We start from the raw sequence: 22,141 nt of genomic DNA, 5'->3' as shown, positions 1-22,141 counted from the left end.
TCTGTGCTCTCCTGGCATTTCATTTCATGCTTCACTGTGCAGCCTTTCAGAATCAATCAGTTTGCAAACCCCAGGGTGATAAAAAGGAGCTCACATGGATTTCTCAGGTACAGAACAAGCCCAGTTTCCTTTTCCTTTGTTCCTTTCCTGGTTTATGGGAGACAGGGCCTGGACTGGATGATCCTGGTGGGTCCCTTCCAGTTCAGGATACTCTCTGATTCTGTCACAGACATTTTCTGAAGAAACCTTTTGCTAGGATCTTTTCTCCTGAGAAGGTGGGAAGCTTCAGCTTCTCCATGTTTTGCTACTTTAGAATGTGATTTAGAGAATTGTTTACCCAGCACGTGAATTGTTTTTACTTGATGACCAGTGACAGCCAGCTGTGTCGAGGCTGTGAGCAGTCACAAGATTTTATTATTCCTTCCTTTCTGGCTTTCTGATGTCTCCTTTCTCTTCCTTTAGAATAGCTTTAATATATTATTTTCCTTTAATACAATATATATCATAAAATAATAAATCAGCCTTTTGAAACATAGAGTCAAGATTCTCATCTCTTCCCTTGTTGCAGTTACCTGCAAATTCCACATGATTCTATGATCTGTTTCAAATAAAACAACTGCTCTACAGTCCAAGTTTTGGTTGCCCTGGTCGTGCTTCTCCTCACATGCATCAGCATCAGCCTGGAAAGCACCCATTGCACCTTTCAGCCCCTTCAGTGCCTGTACAACTGTGGGAACCCAGGAAATTCCTCTGGCTGCCCTGGAGGACTGGAGACCCTTGTCAGGGGGCTCAGAGACCTTGGCACAGAGCCCAAGACCCCTGTGCCTTTGATTTAGCCCTTGGAAAAAACAATTACCAACCTTTATATGAAGGATTAGAAGCCACAACAGTTTAAGTAGAATGACAGTGAATTTATCATGGGGTGGAAAAGTAGATTTTGGGGGTTTTAGAATGGGGGTTCAGGGGGCAAGATGGAGGAATCTGGGCATGTCCTGCCCTTCTCCTTCTCCTTCTTGGCCTCCATCTTCTGCTGTGATCTTGGCACTTTTAGATTGGTTTAGAGTAGAAGCTCACTCTCTAACATGGGTGATAGGTATTGGAAAATAATTGTAAACAATGTAAATGTAGATTTTAATATAAAGACATAACACCACCCCAGGGGCAGGCAGAGTGCCTGGAACTGTCCTGCTGGATGGACCTCAGCTGGACAGGAGAAAATATTTTATAGATAAGGAACAATAAACAACCTTGAGACCAAGAACTGAAGAGCTCTGACTCCTTCTTCAAGCACCAGGCTGGGAAAAGAGACTTTTTAACTTTTCTCGGGCAGATGCTTTAGTAGGGGTAAGCATCAAGATTTAGGGCCAGGCATAGTGGGGTATCTAACCCCAGTTTGGGCCCTGGCTTTCAGGGAGTTCAATTAATCATTGTTCTAAGATCTTCTTTGATGGGGAGGCCTTATTGGCATCTTGGGCTTGTGACAGCACAGTTGCTTTTTAATCTTAGCTACTTGGATAACGTGACCACTCTTTAGGTTGTTATAAGGTTAATTTGGGTCAGGCACAGGATTTACCAACCCTAGATTTGCTATGGCTAAGTCAAGTTTACACTCATTGCTGAATATTAACTACTGCTGAGTACCCTCAGAGGTCACCCTGAGCAGCTAGAGAGCCCGGATACAACCTCCTCCTGCCCCTGTGCAGCCACTGTCCCACCAAGCCCACACATCCTGCATGCACAGCAGCTCCTCTGCTCCCTGTGCACTCCAGGAGTGCCTGGCTGAGGGAGCTCTCACCTGACTGGAAGGAAATCTCGCTCATCATCATCCAGGTGTCGGCGAAGTAGAAGCGGCACAGGATGGCCTTGCCCACGCGCTGCTGCAGGGGCACGGTGACAAACCTGGCACTGGGGTTTTTGTCATCCAGCACCGTGGCCACCCCCACGGGCTCGGGCTCCCAGTCTGCGATCAGCCTGGGCTTGAACAGACACTCCACCCTCTGGAAGATCTTCACCCCCTTGGAGAACATGTTGTTGCAGTGCACCTGGGAAGAAGAGCAGGGATCCATCAGAGAGGAGATTTACTGGCACCTAAATCAAGCCCCAAGGGTGTTCCACTCAGGAAAATTTTCCATTCCCAGTATGTCCCTGTATGAATGCAGAATGAGTGACTTCTTCCAGTGTGCAATGAGCACTCTGGGCAAAAAGCTGTTCTGAAACAGCTCTGAATTTTACCTGCAAAAGCTACATTAATGGTCAGATCCTGGCAGGCTCTTCAAAAGGCCCATATAAAAATCAATCAAGCAAACCTTTGAGTGATTATTCAATGGTTAACTTTAGATTAGTATGAATAATCAATCTTGGGTACCCAATCACCCCTTAATCAAGGGTTACCCAAAGTTGATTAATTGTACTAATCTAAAGCCTTGCAGACCAATTCTCTTTGAACATTTAACCTAAGGGAAGGAAAAAACACAGTGTTAAAATGCTGGTATCATTTGAATTGCTTGACATAACTAGCTGGAATTGTTAGGCCACAAGCTGAACTTTATTTGAACTACATGGCTCTGTTCTTCAAGTCAAAAATGGATTGGAATGAGCCCTGGAGCTAATAATCTGATCATTAATAAAAGTAAAGATGGATTGTAGTGAAACTTGCATGTAATAATCTGATCATTAATAATAGTTAGAATAGACAAAGCTGCAGCTTAAATATTACTCAAAGATCAATAGCTGGAGTGAACAGCCCATAGATCCTGGTCTGTGAACTGGAACAACCATGTTAAAAAAATCAACTACTGAACCCACCACATTCCCCACAGAAACCAGTCTGAGAGGCCAGTGTGCAAACAATGGCACAGCAGCCATTTGGTAATGAAACAGAGAAGAGCATGGGGAATCCAGACCCTGATACTGCCCTTGGATTCTTCTTCTGTCCCTCCTGGCAAGAGGGGTCCCAGGCATTTCTTTGTCCTTGGTCCCTCTTTTGAGATACCAGCTCAAGGTATGACCTATCACAATTGACCTCTGCCATTATGAGAATTGTGTCCCAAATTTCTTTGCATTTAGAAACTTTTAGCAGCTGCAGCCTAAGTTAATTCCTTCCAAAAGCCACAAACCAGGACAAACCCAAGCAGATATTCCCCTGAAACACCCCTGCTCTGGTTGCACACCTTGAAGACAACTAAAGGGTCTCAGTTTTAGGGAAATCATCATCTATCCCATTCTCCTAGTGGCTCAGCATCAGGTTGAGATCTGTTAAGCTCAGGGCCACAACATCTCAGCACTGTGGCCACTGACCAGCAACCAGAAGAAATAAGGTGACTCAAAGCCTTCAGTATCCCTCAGCCTGCTCCATTCCCACAGCCACAGTGATCCAACCCCTCCCAGAGACCCCAGGAATGATTTCCTGGTGACTGTGGAGCATTTGCCACTGTGACAGCAGCAGTTCCCAAATCCCCTACAGCCCTGAACCCTATTAATTGCTTGGCCTCTGCAAGGTCCTGCAGTGAAGCACTAATGAGGACAAGAGGCCTGATGAGTAGCAAAAAGACAAAAGGAGGGTATTTGCATATAATTAAGACCAGATGAAGCTTAGACAACATTATTCAATAAGGAGAAACAGTCATTCATAAGCAGGCAGGAAAGCCTGATGCCTGGAATATACAATTTGTGCCATATTTGGACAGGAGTTGGATCTGTTTCCATCCTGGACTGATACAGAGACATTTTCTATTGCAAACATCTCCTACTAAAGTCCAATTTTACAGCCTGCAAGCCTATGCAATGCAGTTGCAATGTTACTGACATTAATTTTTAATAGTTTCTTGAATACTAGGAAAGCTCAGAGGACTGGGATAAAGCTATCAGATAAGAAGATGCAAAAATTATCCACAGACCACTTGGCCTGTACAAAAGAAATGCAAAGCTGAAGGAGGCAACATTCAATAAATAATGAAGATTAATTTATGCTAATCAAACAGCTTTTTAATTAGATGGTAGATGAAGTAGCTGTTCTTATGATCTGATGTGTTTGTTTTATAAAGATGGTTGTGTTTATGAGACAGATTTTTGGAAGGCATCTGTCTCCAATTAGCATAGTGTGGGCTTGTGTATTATATTAATTTGATTAAACATTATCAACTAGTAAGTCTTACAAATTTTAAGGCAGAAATTCTTCTCTGTTTTTCTAAGAGGAATGCATTCCTAAATCAACATTATTTGCTGCTTTTTTCAATGGCCTGAGGGAGACAGCAGAATCACCAGCAATAAAATAAACTAAATAGGAGGGAGGGAGTTTCCTAAAATAATCTCAAGGACTGACTCATGTCAGGGTAGTGAACTCAGGAACAAAATCTAAGTGATGCTTTCCACACTGGACTTTTATCCTGGACACTAATAACTTGGAACTGATTTTTAGCATGATCCCAAAGCCTTAATGACCACTGGCTCCCTCTGTCTTGGCTTGGAGGATTAATATCATCACAAGATTCACAAACAAAGAGGAATCGTCCAAAAGCAGGAAATTGGTACCATTCTTTTATGCAATTTGATGGAAAGCCTGCATCCAGATCCAGATTCTGTACCAAAAAGAGTAATCAGCAAAGAAAGAAAGGATTGGGTGGCTGCTCCAAAAATGACCCTTGGGCTCACCAGGAAGGCACTGAGAAATCTGCCAACTTAGTTTACTGAAGCAAAGATTAAAAGAGTGTTTTAATCATGGTTTAGAAGCAGAAGGTTCCTGAGAAGGCAGGACTCTTTTTTTGCCAGCAAAAGCAGGCAAACAGCCAAGGGTTGCAAGTTAAAAATAGACAAAATAAAACCAGAGTAAGTAACCACCAAAACAATTTACTTAAGGATGTGGTGGGTTCTCCTTCATTTGAAATCTCTACAAGAAAAGCCACCAATCCTTTTTAAAAGATCCTGCTGTTTACTACAGACTCAAAGTTCAACTCGTGCTTTTCCTGTGTGTTTAAGTAATTTCCCACAGCACAAGCACAGGCTGAGGCATCCAGAGAAATGTTTGGTGAAAATGGAAGCACAGCCACGTTCCTTTACCTCAAGGGTCAGTAAATCCTACATCCTAAATCCATCCCAGCTGCCTAAAAACTTTTTCAGGTGTCTGCTTTTTATTCCTTCAAGCCAAATACTGGGAGGAGAGCCTGAGCTCTGAAGAAGCAAGTGCTCATCTGCTTCACCTGTCTGCACTGGAAAACTTGGGATATGTCCTGCTCAGATTCTGGATTCAGGAGAATACAGGGAAGAGTTCTCAAGGCCAGGTTGGATGGGGCTTGGAGCAACCTGGTCTAGGGGGAGGTGTCCCTGCCTGTGGAAGAGGGTGGAGCTTCAAAGTCCTCTTCTGCTTTGGGAAGAGTTCTCAAGGCCAGGTTGGATGGGGCTTGGAGCAACCTGGTCTAGGGAAAGGTGTCCCTGCCTGTGGAAGAGGGTGATGCTTCAAAGTCCCTTCCAACCCATTCAATGCTCCAAAGGGGCAAGCTGGGAGCCCCCAGACCCACAGGCTGTCCCCTGGAGAGGGAGCAGGCTGAGTTACCTTCATGGAGGTGAAGTTCCTTGGGCGGTCAAACTGGAACTCCATCTGCACGGCGCCCGTGCTGAAGCTCTCGTTCCTCCAGCCCACGTAGTCATAGCCCGGCCACACGCGGTACTGGTGGCTCTGGGTGAAGTCATCCAGCCCCAGCACTCCATCTGTGAGCTGGCCCAGCCCTCCATACAGGTGCCTGGCCAGGGAGAACCAACAGTCAGCCAGAGCTCCAGTGGGAAACCACATGCATCTTTCAACTGGTTCCACTGGAATTTCCAAAACTTCCATTTTCCTGCTCTAGACCCATCCTGGGCAGGAACTCTCTCACTGTTCTTATGCAGCAGCACCTGGATGTTGTTTGGGCTCAGATTGTAGCATCATTCCCAGCTTGGGAAAAGGCAGAAGTTTTTGCACTGCTGTGAAGGACCAACAGCAAAGCTGAGCTACAGGCAGAGCCTTGGAGAACAAAAACAGGCACTGTGGAAAATGACACTGTGTGTTCTGCCAACAGAGCTGGAGCTGCAGCATCTCACCAGGCATGGCAGGAACACTGCTCCATCCTCTGCTGGGGGAACTTGTGGGGAACATCCTGCAGGCAGGCACAGAAAGGCAGGAAAGTGGGAAGTGACACCATGGGCAGCTCATGAGCCACAGCCAGGCCTAACCAGATCATTTCTGGCATTGTTCCTAAGAGAAGAATGTTACTGGATCTTTCCAAGGCTGACTGGACTCTTTGCCAGGACCCTGCCTCACCCCACTCCTGTGTGAGGGTGCAGAGCCCCTCAGAGTTTCCCAGCACTGTTCCAGAGTAGAAGATGCCAGTGCGGCACAATTCTGACCCCTCTGCAAGTCCTTGGCTCTGCAAGTCCACCCCTGCTGAGCCCTCCTGTCACTAGACCACAGGTACAGGTGCCTTTGAACTCCAAGCCAGGATTAACAGCTGGAAGAGGCACATTCCTACCAGTCAGGCACATGAACTAGAGGTTAAAGTAGTTTCAAAGAGTCCTGGCTTAGCAGGTTGGGTTTTGTGCTTGCATCTGCAGCTCCCTGACACTCCCAGGGACCAGCTGTCCACCAGGCCCAGGTTCCTAAGTTAGTGCTGAACATTCAACACCTATTCTGTACATAAAAACCTTTTTTTTAAAAACATCCAAGCTCTACTGTGTCAACCCAGCTTGAAACCAACAGATATTTATATATCAAAACATTGTTACCAGCATTTTCCAACGTCCTACAAGCATGAAGAAGTGTTTGTTTGGGTCTTGCCATAAGGTAGGAAAACCATAAAGAAAGGCTTCATAAAATCAGACCTGCACTCCTTGTCAGGCTAGCCCTTTGTAAGTCCCTATGTGAGAGCAATCTTAGTGAGACCAGCTCATTAGCATAACAATCTATTCCTGGGTGAGAAACAACTTACACCTGTATAAACTGTTTTTACACTGTTAGATAGAAAAATGGAAACTATCTCTCACAAAGAACTTTTCCTGCACATACACACCAGGGGTTTGAGTGACCAATCCATACAGAAAAACAACTTGTTAATAACCAATAGAGTAACTGGCAAGAAAGCTCCTGGCCAATGGGAGTCACACACGAGGTCTGCAAAACTGCATAAAAAGGAGTTCTGTGAATAAAGAATGGGCTTTTTCCAACATGAAAAACATGGAGTCCCAAATGATTCATTCCAATATTTGGGATACAAGGTACCAGTGACAGGGTGAATAGGAAACAATTTGCACTGTGGCAGAGAGAGAACAGGACAGCTTCTCCCACCTGCGTTCCTGGTAGCCATCGTAGGTCGAGTCATTCAGATAAACAATGGGGAAGCCAGGAGCTGCTATTGTCCCTCCTTCAGGGATGCTGTAGGATGCCAAACCATCTGAAAAAGAAGGCCATGCACCTCAGAAATGCAGCAGCAGCAGCCTCCCATCTGTGTGTGTGTGACATTTCTGTATGTGACACAGACCAACAGCAGCAATGCCAGGGATCCCCTCCGCACGCCTCGGGGGGCAGGAGAGCCCCAGGCAGGGCTGCTGTGCAGTGCCAGGCTGGGAGGGGATTGTAAATCAAAGGCAACTCTGATGAAGGGGAGAAAATGATGAGGAGGACTCTGTGGATATCAGAAAGCTAATTAATTACTTATTATACTATACTATATACATTTCATCTAAACTGAATCTGCCAAGCACTCGCTCTGCACACACCTGCTCACACTGCACTGAATCTCGTGGCTGTCACCCCACAGTCCCAACACACGCACACACCTGGCCCTGACAGGCCAAGGAAACAAAACATCTTCACTTTGGATAAACAATTTCCATATTTCATTCTACTTTGACACAACACAGGCACAGGAAGCAATAAGAATTGTGCTTTCCCTTTCTCCGAGGTTCAGAGAATATGACTCTCAGAAATCCTTGGAAAGAATTGTGCCTTGCTTTTCTCTGTGGAGAGAAAGGTGGCAGCAGGGAGGGGCTCACCGTGCCAGACGCAGCCATAGAGCTCCACCCTCATGCACACGGTCATGGGCGCCTTGGTGACGGGGATGAGGCGCACGAAGCGCGCGATGATGGGCGGCCGCAGGTCCTTCAGCACCACGTCGTAGGTGTCAGTGTTCCCTTCTATCACCTGCAGGACACAGAGCCTTAGCTGCAACCTCTGTGTTGGAACCCAGCACATCCTTCTGGCTGCCCTGGATGGCTCGAGGCCCTGTCAGTGGGCTCAGAGACCTTGGCACAGAGCTAAAGACACCAATGCTTGGATTTTAACCCATGGAGAAAATCACCAACTTTGTGAGAAGATTTACAAGCCAGGAGAGTTTAAGTAGAATGATAGTTTGTTACAGTGTGATGTCATGGTTTGCCTCAGATAGCCTGGGCTTCTCCCTGAAGATTTCTTCCCCATCTCTCCTTCCCACACCCTGACCCCTCCCAGCACTGTCTGTCAATCCTGGAATTCCAGAAGGGCTTCAAGTGATTGGGCTGAGTTCAAAAGATGCCCTCTACCCTGGAGGGACATTGGGCCATCCAGGTGTCCTCTGTCCCTTGAGACTTCCCCCCCTGGGTTGGTGGTCTCCCATCTTCCTTCCCTTCCTCTCTCCCCGGGGTTAAAAGGAACAGAACCACGCAGTTCAGGCAGTTCTGTTGGAGCTGGTGCTGCATTCAGAGGCTGTGGGCCAGAATAAAGCTCTGGATCCAAACCCTCCATCAGAACCGACTCCTTTCCTTCACCATCACCTTAAAGCTTCTCCACAGAGGGAAACCTGAGGAGCAGCCCCTGTTATGGGGGGAAGCTCCATCCCACCACCACCAGAGCTCCTGCAGGCCTGGACTTGTCTCCAGTGCCCAGCTGCAGCACCCAGCCAGGCAAAAGTGTCTGTGGGGTGAAACACCACACACCCAGGCAGCCCAAAGTGTCTGTGGGGTGAAACACCACACACCCAGCCAGCCTAAAGTGTCTGTGGGGTGAAAACACCACAGTTGCCACTTTTTGGTCAAGCAGCAAGGGCCAGACAAACTCAGGCAGATCCTGTCTGGCTGTATTGGTAATTATTCCAGTAACAGTTTGTCACAGGATGGAAAAGTAGAATTTTGGGGTTTTTAGAATGGGGGTTCAGAAGCCAAGATGGAGGAATCTGGGTGTGCCTTGTCCTTCCTCTCTCTTTTTCTTAGCCTCCATCTTCTGTGTGATGGTGGCACTTTTGGATTGGTTTAGAGTAGAAACAGACTGTCTAACATAGGTGGTAGGTATTGGAAAATGATTGTAAATAAAGTACACATAGTTCTTAGTATAAAAAACTAACACCACCCTGAAGGTGGTCAGTGTGCCACGGACTGACTTGCTAGACAGACCTCAGCAGGTCAGAAAAAGAATATTTATTTTATTATGTTTATTTTCTGTATAGATAACAGAAAACAAACAATCTTGAAAACCACAGCCGAGGAATTCTGACTCCTTCTTCAATTGTGGGGCTGGGAAAAAGAGACTTTATAACACTTTGGGGTCATCTCAACACCAGAGACTTTGAGACCTCTCCCTTTTATTATTGAAGGGATGGCACCACAGTCAGGCTAAGAACGATTTATTGCTCAGATAAACTTCAGTCTCAGAGGCTGTGAGACTCACAAGAGCAAGCAATTGGCCATAGCTCAAGAGTAGTCACAAGTTCTTCATTACAAGACAATATGTAACTTTCTAATCCAATGGACAGCTGCCACAAAGTTTATTTTGCTTTTCTAACCTATCACCTTTACTTACTTCAACTGGACTGTGGATACTTTTATCCAGTGGGCTATTATCACATGTAGACAGATATGCTTCTATTCTAACATCTAAATTCTTAGCTTACTCTATACAGTTACACCCCTACATTATAAACCCTTCACCACCTTATCAATAGTTTCCTACCTTATAAACCCTTCACCACCTTATCAATACAGTTTCCTACCTTATAAACCCTTCACCATCTTATCAATACAGTTTCCTACCTTATAAACCCTTCACCATCTTATCAATAGTTTCTCACTTACTTCAGGCACATTCTTACTTACTATAACTTTGTAGTTGTGACTATAAAAACATAAGTTTATGATTTCTCTACTTAACGTCTGTGTATTTTATTTTTACATCAATCCAAGCTTCTTCCAAGGCTGCGGATCAAACCCTTCAGTGCCTGTGGGAGTTTCTATCTTTCCATTTCCCACACTCCCTTGTTGTGGTGCTGGGCAGCAGAGTGGTGCTTCTGTGGCCCCTTGTTTGGGACTGGGGAGTTGCCAGGTGGGATCTGCAGGGGGGAGCTGCTGCTGCTCCTGTGGCTGCTGGGGTGTGAGGGGTGCTGCCATTTCACCTCCTGCCCACTGCAGACCCTCCCAGGCAGCACTGAGGGAGAAGAGAGAGGCAGCTGGGGGTGAAGGTGTGAGTGGATGTTGGAGATAGTTCCAGTTACTGGATGAATGCCCTTCCTTCAAGGGATCCATGGGTTCCAGCAACAGGAGCAGAGCTTGCCCTCATCCCCTGGTGGAGGGTCCTGATGTCCTTTCTCCACAAGCCAACACAGTTCCAGAGGTGCTGCAGTGGTCGGTGCTGCACAGGAGCAATCTTGGACTGAGGTGTTCAGCACCACCTCACCCACCCCATGCTGCAGTGCAGTGACAGGCAGGGACCCTCAGCCTTCCCCTCAGTGCCACCATTGTCCTGGGAAGTCTCCACTGTTTATTTTGACTTCCCCTCCCACCCCACAAACAGCTTTTGTAGCACGCACCAAAATGTGAGGGATGGGCAACATAACGGGAATGGCAAACAGCTGATCAAAGGTCTGGGTGAGCAAATAATTCATTAACAAGATAAAAGCTGTCACCAAATACTGCACTGCAGATCCTGATGGGACTTCCAAAGCACCCTCAGTGCAAGGAAACACCACACCCAGTACCTCTCTAGTCTGGCTTAGGTCTTCAGACTCCACAAGGCAGCCTGAGGCAGGGTGGCCAGGTCAGACAGCTGCAGGTGAAAGTCCCAGGGGAAGTTTAACAAAGCTTATGAACACAGCCCCAGCTCTGTGCTCAGGTCTGGAGACAGCATGAGGTAACTGTGGTGAGCAGGGAAGCCTCTGAGTGCGGCTCAGCACATTTCCTACTCTCTAAACTCTTTCCTCCTCAACATCCACACACCAAACACTGCCATCAGACACCCAGAAACTCCTTAATTCCCTGCCACCCACTCCAATTTTAAATCCCAAACAGGCATCTGCTTGGCAGCTGCCAATTTAGAAACAAGTATCTAAGAGAAGGACACCCATGTGATGTCTGGGACTTGTACAGACTGGTAGTGAAGAGCCACAGTTCTCCTGATTTGGGGGATCAGGTCAGGGGACATGGACAAAGCAAGAAAACTTCAAACAACCCCTCAGAAAAAAAGCACCCTTGCACCAGCTCCACAGTAGAAGAGCAGAGAATCCCACCCATCTTCTGAGAGGAGCAAAGGGGGTGATGCACCTTGTGTAGCATCTCCACATCCTGCAGCTGCTGCTCCTGAGCATCCCCTGACTCAGGGCCAAAAAACCCAAACTGTGTGAGAGACAAACCCAGCAGGAGTTTCCAGTCCTGGCCACTGCTGAGCCCAGTGCTCCCCACGTCAGGAACAACGCAGTGCTGCTGGATGAGACCAGATGATGCACAGCAGGCACAGAACTGAGCAGAGCCAGGATGGAGCAGGATGCACTAATGTCCCAGGTTACAAGGTGTAGCTGGGTGTGTGTTCTATCCCCATCTGTCAGAGCTGGGGCAGTTCTCTGCTGTCCATGGGCAGTTTTTTCTTGATCTCTCCCCCAGCCAATCCTCCCTCCAGGAGATCTCCGCTGTCCATGGCCACTGAGTGTCCCTGCAGGGCTGATCCAATTCCAGCATCCCATGGGGAGATGCTGCATTGCCCAGGGCAGGAGCCAAGCATTCCTACCTGGATCCAATCTGAGCCTGGCACAGCACAGCAGCCTTTGCCCAGTGCATTGCCAGAGGAGCAGCTTCTGCTGCCCTGCATTGCCAGAGGGAGCCCAGGCCCATCTCCAGCAGCCCTGGAGCTGCAGAGGAAAACTCCCCCCTTGTGCAGGATCCCTGCTCCAGCAGAGCCACAGCTGGCACTGCAGGAGGGCTGAGCCCCCATGGGATGGGACTGAACCCTGACAAAGGGTGTCAGGGCATGTTCTGACTCTGGCAGTGGGGAGGTTTCTGCTGTTTTGTATTACTGCATTTGTATTTTAATTTTCCTAGTAAAGAACTGTTATTCCTACTCCCATACCTTTGCTTGAGAGCCCCTTAATTTCAAAATGATAATAATTCAGAAGGAGGGGGTTTACATTTGCCATTTCAGGGGAGGCTCCTGCCTTCCCTAGCAGACAGCTGGCTTTCCAAACCAGCCAGTTAAGCAGGATGAGGAGGATGTGCCTGCAGCCCAGGCTCACTCACCCTCCCTCCCTGGCGGTTCCTCCAGGAGATCCAGCGCTCCCCGTTGCGGCTGTAGTCGATCCGGTACGCGCGCGCAAACTCCTTGCCCGTGGCGCGGGCGTGCCGGCCCTGGGTGCCCACCAGGGTGATGAAGAACAGCTTGTGCAGGTCAATCTGCAGGAACTGCACATCTTCAGGCTCCAGCAAACCAGCTGGGCACCAGGCTCCATCCCCCTCTTCCCTCTGTAACCTGAGGGGAAAATCACACGTGTTCAAAGGAGTCAGATTTCCAATTATTAATTGAGGGGACACGCGGAACTTTGAGGACTGGGAGGAAGCAACAAAACCAGCAATGGCTACCAAATACCTCTGCCCTTTGGGATGAGGTCAGCTGAGACTCAAATCCTACAGGTTTGCCCTATACAGAACAGCTCCTCAGTCCCAGACACCTTACATTAACTACCTGCAGTAATTTTTCCCCCAGACATGAATTTCCACATGGATCAGAAACAACCCTGCTGCTCGGTAGGGAGCTGCTGGCTGCTCTGTAGTACCTTGCTGCTCAAGTGCATCCTCACTGCTCCTAAATCCCACATGGTAAGGCCTGAACTTGACCACCTCCTGCAGCTCTACAAAGCTCAAAGATGAGCCATCCTAAAAATACATTTTAGAAAGAAAAGATCTGTTTGAAATTATTCTGGGTAATTTCAATGCATATTTCACATTTCCTGCAGTCATCAGAGCTGCTGGTGTAGGATGCTGCTAGGAGAGTGACAGGAAGGTCTCTGCTCCTAAGCTGAACATAGTGAGAGCTGTAGTTGTGACAAATTTATCTGCACACCAAAAATGGGTGGGTTTTTTAGCAACAGGGATTTCTTAGCCAACAGCAAGCCCTTGAAGCACCCTTGGCTTTCAGACAGTGACCCCATCTCCAACTGATGGGATCAGTGAGGGCATCAGGGAAGGTGGTACCCAGGAGGAGACACAGAGGGTCAAGGCTCAGGCCAGAGAAGATTTTAATCTCTGGCTGGTCAGCTGTTTGTGCAAGCCTTTCTTACACTGGAATAACAAGTAAAGCTCTAAAAAAGGCAGGAAGGGTGACTGCAGTGACAGGGACAGACATCTGCATGGGACAGCTCTGACCTCTCAGCACATCGAGGTCAGCTTCATGCCTTCACCCTGTGGACATCCAGCAAGGAGAAGATGGTGACAGATGGCAAGTGGTGCCCAAAGTGTTTGCAGCACTGGAAATAAGCCACACTCAGAGGAAAAATCTCCCAGGCTTCAGACCCACAGGCCTGCTCAAACACCATTAAAAACACAGCATCACTGCTCTACCACAGACTGAGAAAAAATAATATTTGAGCATTAGGAGAATTTTATGGTTTTGGAGTGCCTGAATTCATTAAAAAATATATGTATCAAAATCAACCTGAAATTTCAGTCTGACTTGCACCAAAGCTGTAGGGTGTTTGATATCACCACTACAAGCCATTCCAAGGAAACTCACATTTACAACTCTTTTATGAAACATCAGTTAACAGCTTTGAGAGAAATAAAATGACCCAAAAAAAATTAAAAGCAAAGCTTATGATAAAAACTGTAGGCCTCCTTGAGAGTGAAGAAAATAATTTAGCTGCTTGCTTAACAATTGCTTAACTCTGCATTTCCAAGGTTTTTGAGGCAGAGTGAGCACAGCCCATTTCCTCAATAGGATGCTGTTGAAAAGTTCATCCTTGTAAAGGATTTCCTATGATTTAGTTTAAAGCACTCCACGAGAATCCCAGGGGCCCTGTCCCTGGCTGGCCTGTAAGTCACAAATCCTTTGGAGATTTATTCAGAGTGACTGAAAGATGGGCTCAGAGGCAAGCCTGAGCCTGCAGTCCCATCCCCTGCTCACAGCAGAGCCAGCTCCAAGGCTGCCCTGTGTTCCTCAAGGCCTGGTACAGCCAAGTCCCCAAACACTGGGACACCACCACCTCTCTGGGTCCTCCTCCCACCACTTCATCCTCATGGAGAAGGATTTTTCCTCTTAATATTTAACCAGAATTTCCTGTATCACAGCTGTGACCGTTGCCATGGCCTCCTGGCCTTTCACTGTGCACTACCCAGATATTTTGTCTGAATACAAAAAGCAGCAAACAAGGTTTTAAGGGTGGGGGATCTTCTTCCTCCACCACATATTGGGTACCTAAGGGAAAAAAAGTGTAAGAATGTGCTCTTTGTTGACAGAGTGACAAAACTATCTTTTGTCTTCTTAAAAAGGAAAAAAGCTCAAAAGTTTTTTTCTTTAATTAGTGAAAAAGACACCTCATAGGACTTAAGGGACTTCACTTTAAACTTCAGGATAGCTAATTAGACAGGAGCTAAAAAGTTTTGCCTGAGCAATTTACTAGGAAAAAAAAAGAGAGAACAATAAAACTAAAAATAATCACTTTTGTGAAGTGTTTTACTAGGAAAAAAAACCTCTTGCACCTAGCTCAGTTTTTTCTCTTTACAGAGTTTTGTTATTTTGCCTTTTATTAAAACCTTTCTGTTTCTAACACTACCACAAAAACCATCCTGCTAATTTGAAGCCTTCTAAAGCAGCTGAGCTATCTTGGGTGTGAAATAGATCTCCAAAAGCTTCTAAGAGCTGGCTCAAGGAGACCCTTATATCAAAAAAGGATGAAATGAGGAGTGAGAGGTGAACCCACCGTGCATACTGGGGCCCTGTGGAGTCGTACCACTGGCTGGAAGCAGTGATGTCCTCATCCCTGATGGTGCCCTCGTGCATCCCCAGGGGGTAACGACAGATGGCTGCAAAGGGCAACACAGGCAAGCAAACAACAAAGGTCAGCACTCATCCCTTTTCAAACCACCAGGCAAGTTTAATTAAAAGGCTGTCATGCCCTGAGAATAAACATGGTCATGCTAAATTCAAGAAAAATGCAAAAAAAAAAAATATTGAATGCAAAAGAATGCAAAAAAAAATTGATTAAATACATCATAATTATCACAAATTAAAATTATAAGTAATACATTAGAGTATCATTAGTAGTATCATTCAGCAGAGCTCAGCAAGGCAAAAACTTTAGAAAGAAACATTTTAAGAGCATGAAATTCCAAATTATATTATTGTTACTATTGAATAGGCCCATTTTACAATGGCAAATTATTCATCAATAATGATGTGACATAAAAAGGAAGCTTTTGTCCAAGATTTTTCTTCTCCTGGAACAAACTGGATGCTTGACTTGTGCTCAGATGGGAACAGTTATTACCTTCAGCAGTTCAGATACAGGGGAGAAGTTAAACATCTATTAGAGATAAGTCATGGAAGCATCTGCTCTGTCCTGCCACTGCAGGCTGCAGCTCCCTCTGACCCTGGGCCCCTGTCCATCCATCCTGCCTCATCCCAGCCTGCTCCTGCCTCAACTGGAGCCAGCATTTCACCCACTTGGGAATGCTCTCACACCTGGTGCCTCCATGGAGCACAGACACACCTGGCTCAAGCCATGCATCTCCAAAAGCTCCCCACACAGTTCCCTGCAGAAGCAGCTGATGAATCCCAGCTGGCCTCAAGGTTCTCTCTCTCCTGCCAGTCTCTAAACATGCCCTGGAATATCAGAGATGTTTGGGCAAACTCTAAATCTGAATGTATTCACTGCCAGCCACAGGAGCAGTTCTGGCTGCCTCTCCCTCAGGCAGGACTGCCCTGGGTGTCCTCCTGGGTTCCCAAAATCCCAGATGGGCTGGGTTGGAAGGGACCCTGGAGATGATCTCCTGCTACCCTTGAACCAAGCCTGGACACAGCTCAACAGGAACTGCACTTCAAGGGTCCTCCTGGGTCCCTTCCAAGTCAGGAGATTCTGGCATTCCATGAAATCCATTCAGCAGGCTCAGAAGCTACAAGACAGGACAGAGGCATGAAAACCTGAATGCTGTTATCACTACACAGAATAAAGCACCTCAGGCTGCATCACGGCCTGACAGATCTGATGTAGAAATGTTTGCAAACAGAGGGTGGGGCTTCAACAGGGTTTGCCTGCAGCTGTTAGGCACTAGATCAGTGAATGTGTGATGTGCTAAGCAGTCCTAAATCATGGGGTAAAGGAGATGGCTGGTGAGGTGACAACGTTCACTAATGATACCAGGTTATTTAATATTTAAAATATTCAATATTTTAAAAATTCAATATTTAAATAGTAATAAATGTTAAATAATTATTTAATAAATTAAATACTTAATATTGTTAAATGGTAAATATTAAAAATAGTATATTTAAATGCTTTAATATCCATTTAATTTTTTTTTAATCATGGGAATACCTATAAAACAAACTAGAATTAGCATTACAGCACTGCCTCTATTCATGGTCAGATGCCAGGCAGATAAGGAATAGAGCTCTTGCTCTTTCCTTCCATCAAAAGGCAGAGAAGGCAACACAGATGATGAAGGAAAGACCTGCAGCCTCATCTTTACAAAAGGGATTACTGAAATATGACAAAGATAATTTACATTGAACAACAGATATCGTTGCTGTCTCTCAGAACACCAGAACCAGGATGCATCAAAAGGTGAGGTAGGAGAGTTCAAAAATAGAATATAAATCCTTAACCTATTAAACACTCCAGTGCCAGTTTCCCATGAGTTCAACAAACCAGCTGAAGAAACTCACAGCCACCACAAGCAAATAAATACCCAAGCAGTGGCTCTGGAGGCTGCAGTGAGCTGAGGGGATCCCTGGGGTAAAACTCTGCTGTGTGCCAGCCCAGCCAGAGCCAGAGGGGCCTGGTACCACCACAGAGTGATATGATAGCAGCTTCCCCTCAGGTGAACTCAGTGTGTGGTGTCTCTCTCCTTGGATTCAATCAACCAGGCAGCAGTGGAGAGCTCTCTATGTGACTGACACATGGATGGCACCTGGACAAACCAACATTCAGCCTGGCCTTGGTCAGGGGGCCTGAACTCCCCACAGGAAACTGGTGCCTGCTGGGATCCAGAACAATGGTGCCTGCTGTGACCCAGCCAGGAGCCCCAGGCACAGCTCCCACCCTGCACAACCAGGTTATCTGGGGAGCCAAACCAGCCCTGGCTGTCTTCATCTCACCTGTCCCAGCACAGCCCAGCACACCCTGACCTGCTGCTGAGCTGTGGGTAAATGCACAGAGACGTTCCAAAAGGGTGGGGTCAGCATCTGAGAGCAGAAAGTGCTTTTTGTGCTGCTGCAGAGGCAGTCCTGTGTGCTCACACCTTATTTAAAGGTCAGACACACACTGGCCAGCAATGCCATGGAGAGCTGCTTAGGAAGGACTCTGGGGGACTGAGTCTTTGTGCAACCCTGCACAAAACCCATTTGGTCACAACCCCAGGGCTGGCAGCAGAACCCAGTGTGTCCTTGCCATTGAGGGATGCACTCTGAGGGTGGCCACAGCTCTCACCAACACCAGCAGCATGAGGCTCTCACCAAATGCACCTGTTTTGAGCAAAGCCATCCTTGGGTTCTGTCCAGGTGCCACCAGGACCCTTGGCTGGGCACTCAGGAGAGCTTAGGGCCCAGCCTGTCTGTCAGGGAAGCAAGACAAGAGACTCAGCAGGACCCTGCTGCACAGGTCTGAAATCAACCCCAAAGGCAATGAGGACAAACTTCAGGCTGAGGGGACAGGATAAGCCATGGAGCCTGTGGCATCAGAGCCAGGAGCACCAGCTGGGCCAGGTGCTGGAATCTGTCTGGGAAGAGCAGGGCCAGCCCCAGGCAGAGGCACCAGAGCAGCTGGGGGAGCTGAGGAAGCAAAGCCTGCCTGAGGATGTCACAGGCAGAGCTGAGAGGGGTGAGGGGTTATTTCTTGGTGGAAGACTCTTGCAGCAATCACAGAGCTGTGCTCAGAGCCCAGCCACCTCCCTGGAGCTGGTGTGGAAGAGCTGTTCCTGCAGCAACCACCATCCAAAGGAACCTGCACAGGGCTGGCCCTGCTGCCCTGCCTCTCCTCTGTGAGGTTTGAAACAGATGGCAGCCCCAGGCCCAGGCTGGGCTGTGTGTGTGGTGCAGGGAATGCTGTGCAACAGGGAGCACAGGAATGCTGCTGAGCTCCCACACAACCCTCACTTCACTTCTGGCTGCTTGCAGCACAACCTCAAACCTCTGCAAACATCCACAGGCCAGAGCAGGGTCAGAGCCAGCCACAAAGGGCTCCAGACAAACAGAGCCAGCCCCAGCAGGGCCAGCCCAGGCCCTCAGGGTAGCCCTGCTGCCTCACCACACCTTCAGCCAAGCTGGAAAAGGATTAAACTCATTTGTTTCACAGACTGTCTCCAGCTCAAAACACCTCATCACAGGAATTTTTGCAACACATTGCAGACCATTATCTTACTTATCTCCATCATGCTGTATCCTGTCAACTGGTGTAGGATAAGAGGTCCTGCCCTCCACAGGGACTCAGGCTCATATCCTTGTCTCCACCCTATCTTTGTGCCAGGCAAGTTTTACATCTGTCCTTCCACACTTGTCTCTCCAGAATGCCCCTTGCTGGCTGGACAGCTGGTGCTGATGCTTTGCTAACTGGAAATTTGGAAATTTGTTTTCCACAGCAAGCACAGAACCTCTGAGCCACTCTGGAGTGAGGTTTGTTCTGCAGGACACACAGCCAAAGTGCTGCAGGGAAATTCAGAGCCCAAGACAGGCCTGGGTGGCAGAGAAAGGACAATGTCCATGTGCCTGGGCCTTCCAGGGATGGGCAGGAGTGTCCCACCCCAGCACAGCTGCCCAGGAATGTCTCAGTGCAGAGGATATTTGGGAGCTGCATCAGTGATTATGCCTACATGCAGCCCTCACACTCAATCCCCAGGAGAGGCAAAGAAAGGAGAGGAGGAGCACACAGAAGGTGGGAGGGGAGTCCCCTCCCAGCCTGGCAGCTCCTACCAGGGTTGACTTCGGTGCCAGAGGGCTCGGGCAGGGAGGCCAGCAGCAGCATGCAGAAGATCATGGTAGCAACTGGAGGTGCTGCACAGGGTCAGACGAGTCCTTCAAGGGCAGCAGCTGCCATCTACATCTCTGAAAGACAAAGCAAAGAGAGAGGATGAGTCCTCCAGAGACAGGACTGCTCTGTGTCATTGCCTCGTGATGGGCTGGGCAATCTTCCCTGCCTTCAAGAGTGCCTTTGACCTCAGCCCTGCTCTGCTCATCACCAGATCAGAGGCTTAGAGAGGAACCAATGATCACTTGACTGTCCACACCACCCCTAAAGCTCCCAGTGCAATCCATCTGCCAGGCCCTCAGCTGCCATGGCTCCTGGGTGGATGGATGCACCCTTTTAACTGCAATTAAACAACTCCAGTGCAAAGCAATCTCTCCCTCAAAGTAATCTCTCCCTCACCAGTACTTCACCTCCCTTACTAAATGAACAAACAGTGAAACTGCAGCTACAAATGAACCTGGGCAGTCCAATCAGGCTTTATCCACCTAAACATTGGCACCAAGTAGCCAAGCAGGCACCTTGGAACTTGCCATGCAACTTAAAGGTCCAGAGCAGGGTAAAATAATCTCTCCCTGCACATCCACACTGCTGCCAAAAGTGCATGTGCATTCACACAGGTGAGCACACTTCATTTCTTGTTTGGAAACAAGGAAAATAGCAAAGGCCTAAATTGGCAATTTCATTGGAAAGCCATGATGACACCTAAAGGAACAGGTCAGATCAGCAGTTTTGTGAATTCTTTGTGCCCACATTCACTACAAAAAGCCTTGGGAGGCTCCATCCTGGAGGATAATTTTACAGAAGACAGGTTAGAGGCTCTGTCTCATAATGGAATGCCAGGAGAAAAGAAAACAGAACAAATCAATAAATGTAAAGTTGCCAGGACCCAAAGCTGTTTGCTCAAGAATCCTCAGAGTTTCAGTAAAAAGGCAACACTGAATGTTGGGATTTGTTAGTGAAGGAGGAGAGGCTATAAAAGGGCCCACCATTGTGGCAGTGCATGCATGCATGCAGGAGCATCAGATGCCATTAGCTCAGAGATTGGTAACAAAAGGCTCTTTTTCCACCCAACATAATTAAACTGTACAAGCCATAGCCCTGAGCTGCCCTGGATACCCAAGGAACACAGCTCCTTAAACCCAAAGGTAAAACCTTTGGCTTGGGAAATCCCCCAGCTGCAGATTGCTGGACATCCAGAAGCTAAATCGGGGTTAGAATCACTGGAGCTTGCCCTGTTTTTATTCTCTTTCCTAAGGATTTGCTACTGGCCATTGTCCCTGCTGGATTCCATCAGAAAAGATGGCTCTGAGCCTGAAAAACAACTGAGGGCCCTCTTGGGAAGGGAGCCAAACACGCAGGCAGGAGGGGGAGCTCGTGCTGGGTGGCTGTGCCCAGCCAGGCAACCAAAAAACTCCTTAAAATCACCAGGTCCCTCCTGCCCCAGCCTCCTGCTGGCTCCCTGCACAAGCCCCCTGGCCAGGCTGGGAAGGGGCTCTGATATCCCCTGTGGGTGAGCCTGCAAAAGCAAAGCACAAGCCCAGAGCCCAGCAGGAGGGTCTGGTGACCACAGATGAGGTTTTGACCAAACTCTGCAGCTGTTTGTTCATGCCAGGCCATCCTTTCCTCCTGGAATGAAGGAGGTGAATCAAAGTGAATCAAAGCATCCTCAGGAGAGGTCCAGGAACAAGCAGGAGGAGTGGATGGCATCTCCTAGCACTCCTCAAGGAATTCCATGGGCAAGAAGCAAAGCCAGTAATTGGGGCAATATCTGATGCTTGAAGAAATAAGAGGCTGGGAAATGGGATTTCCAGTTTTCTGGCTCCAAAACAATGGTAGAGCATTTCTCTTTGCCTCAGAGTTAATCTGAGAGACCTCAGCCCCAGCAGCCTTCCCCAGGAGCACATGCAGCTCTGGTTTGGACCAAACAGAATTTGGTGATGAAAACACTTAGCAGAAAGGATTGCTGCTGAAAACACAGACTCCTACTATCCCAGGGCAGACTGCAACCCCCACAGAGAGGAGACTTTGTGTACTCAACTGGAGGGAGACTTTGTAGAGAAGGTTTGGGGCAGAGCTTGAAGACAGACTTGGTGGGTGTTAATTTATGCAGGTGATTTTCTAAGGTGTGCTGGGAGCTCCCAAAGCAGGACCTGCAAGGGAACTGCAGAGAATTCAGCCCTGGGGGAGGAGACAGTCCTGTGGCAGGACCTGAGAAAGGGACCTGTCACCAACACCAAGGCTTTGGCTTGAGCCACCTTCGTGCAGGAGGTGATGGGAGCTCAGCAGAGACCTGTCTGGGGGTGCCCTGGCCATGACCCACATCAGCTGCAGCCCAGGGGTCAAGTCTGGCATAGATCCTTCCTTGGGTGCCCAAGCTGCACCAGCCACTTGCTGGATTAAGGGGTTTTTTGACCTAGAGATGGGGCAACCGAGAGGTGTTTTAAAAACTTTTATTCTGTTGTTAGTCTCATGTGAAGGGTGATACAATACAGATGTTATAAGTCACGCTATAACAATCAGAAGTTAATTATTTCGTAATTATAGTATATTACAAACATTTCTTAACCTATCAGTTTTAATCACACTATGCTATAAATACCTTAAAACCAACCATCTAAAATTACCCCTACTAGTGAGTCCTACAATATCTTTCATAATTCTATTTCTCTAAAGTATCTAGTCTTATTTACAAAGCCACCCTTTGAAACTTG

The 22,141-nt window shown here is 47.6% G+C and overlaps 1 protein-coding gene across 3 annotated transcripts in view; it reads right to left on the bottom strand.

Moving 5' to 3' along the window:
• The window catches only part of LOC129128793 (discoidin domain-containing receptor 2-like), a 65,331-nt gene that overhangs the window by 17,733 nt on the left and 25,457 nt on the right, over positions 1–22,141 (bottom strand). For all 3 annotated transcript variants that reach the window (XM_077189103.1, XM_054646326.2, XM_077189102.1), the window contains exons 2-8: positions 19,376–19,507; positions 15,171–15,273; positions 12,496–12,724; positions 8,020–8,167; positions 7,313–7,418; positions 5,549–5,735; positions 1,796–2,042 (exon numbers count right to left, since the gene is read on the bottom strand). In XM_077189103.1, coding sequence (XP_077045218.1) covers positions 1,796–2,042; positions 5,549–5,735; positions 7,313–7,418; positions 8,020–8,167; positions 12,496–12,724; positions 15,171–15,273; positions 19,376–19,439 — 1,084 coding nt within the window. In that variant the 5' untranslated portion in view covers positions 19,440–19,507. The remainder of the gene's footprint in view (positions 1–1,795; positions 2,043–5,548; positions 5,736–7,312; positions 7,419–8,019; positions 8,168–12,495; positions 12,725–15,170; positions 15,274–19,375; positions 19,508–22,141) is intronic.

Source organism: Agelaius phoeniceus, chromosome 21, assembly GCF_051311805.1.
Source record: "Agelaius phoeniceus isolate bAgePho1 chromosome 21, bAgePho1.hap1, whole genome shotgun sequence".
In the NCBI taxonomy this organism is placed as follows: domain Eukaryota; kingdom Metazoa; phylum Chordata; class Aves; order Passeriformes; family Icteridae; genus Agelaius; species Agelaius phoeniceus.
Note: the sequence above shows the minus strand (reverse complement) of the source record. Positions and strands in the feature narration are given on the sequence as shown.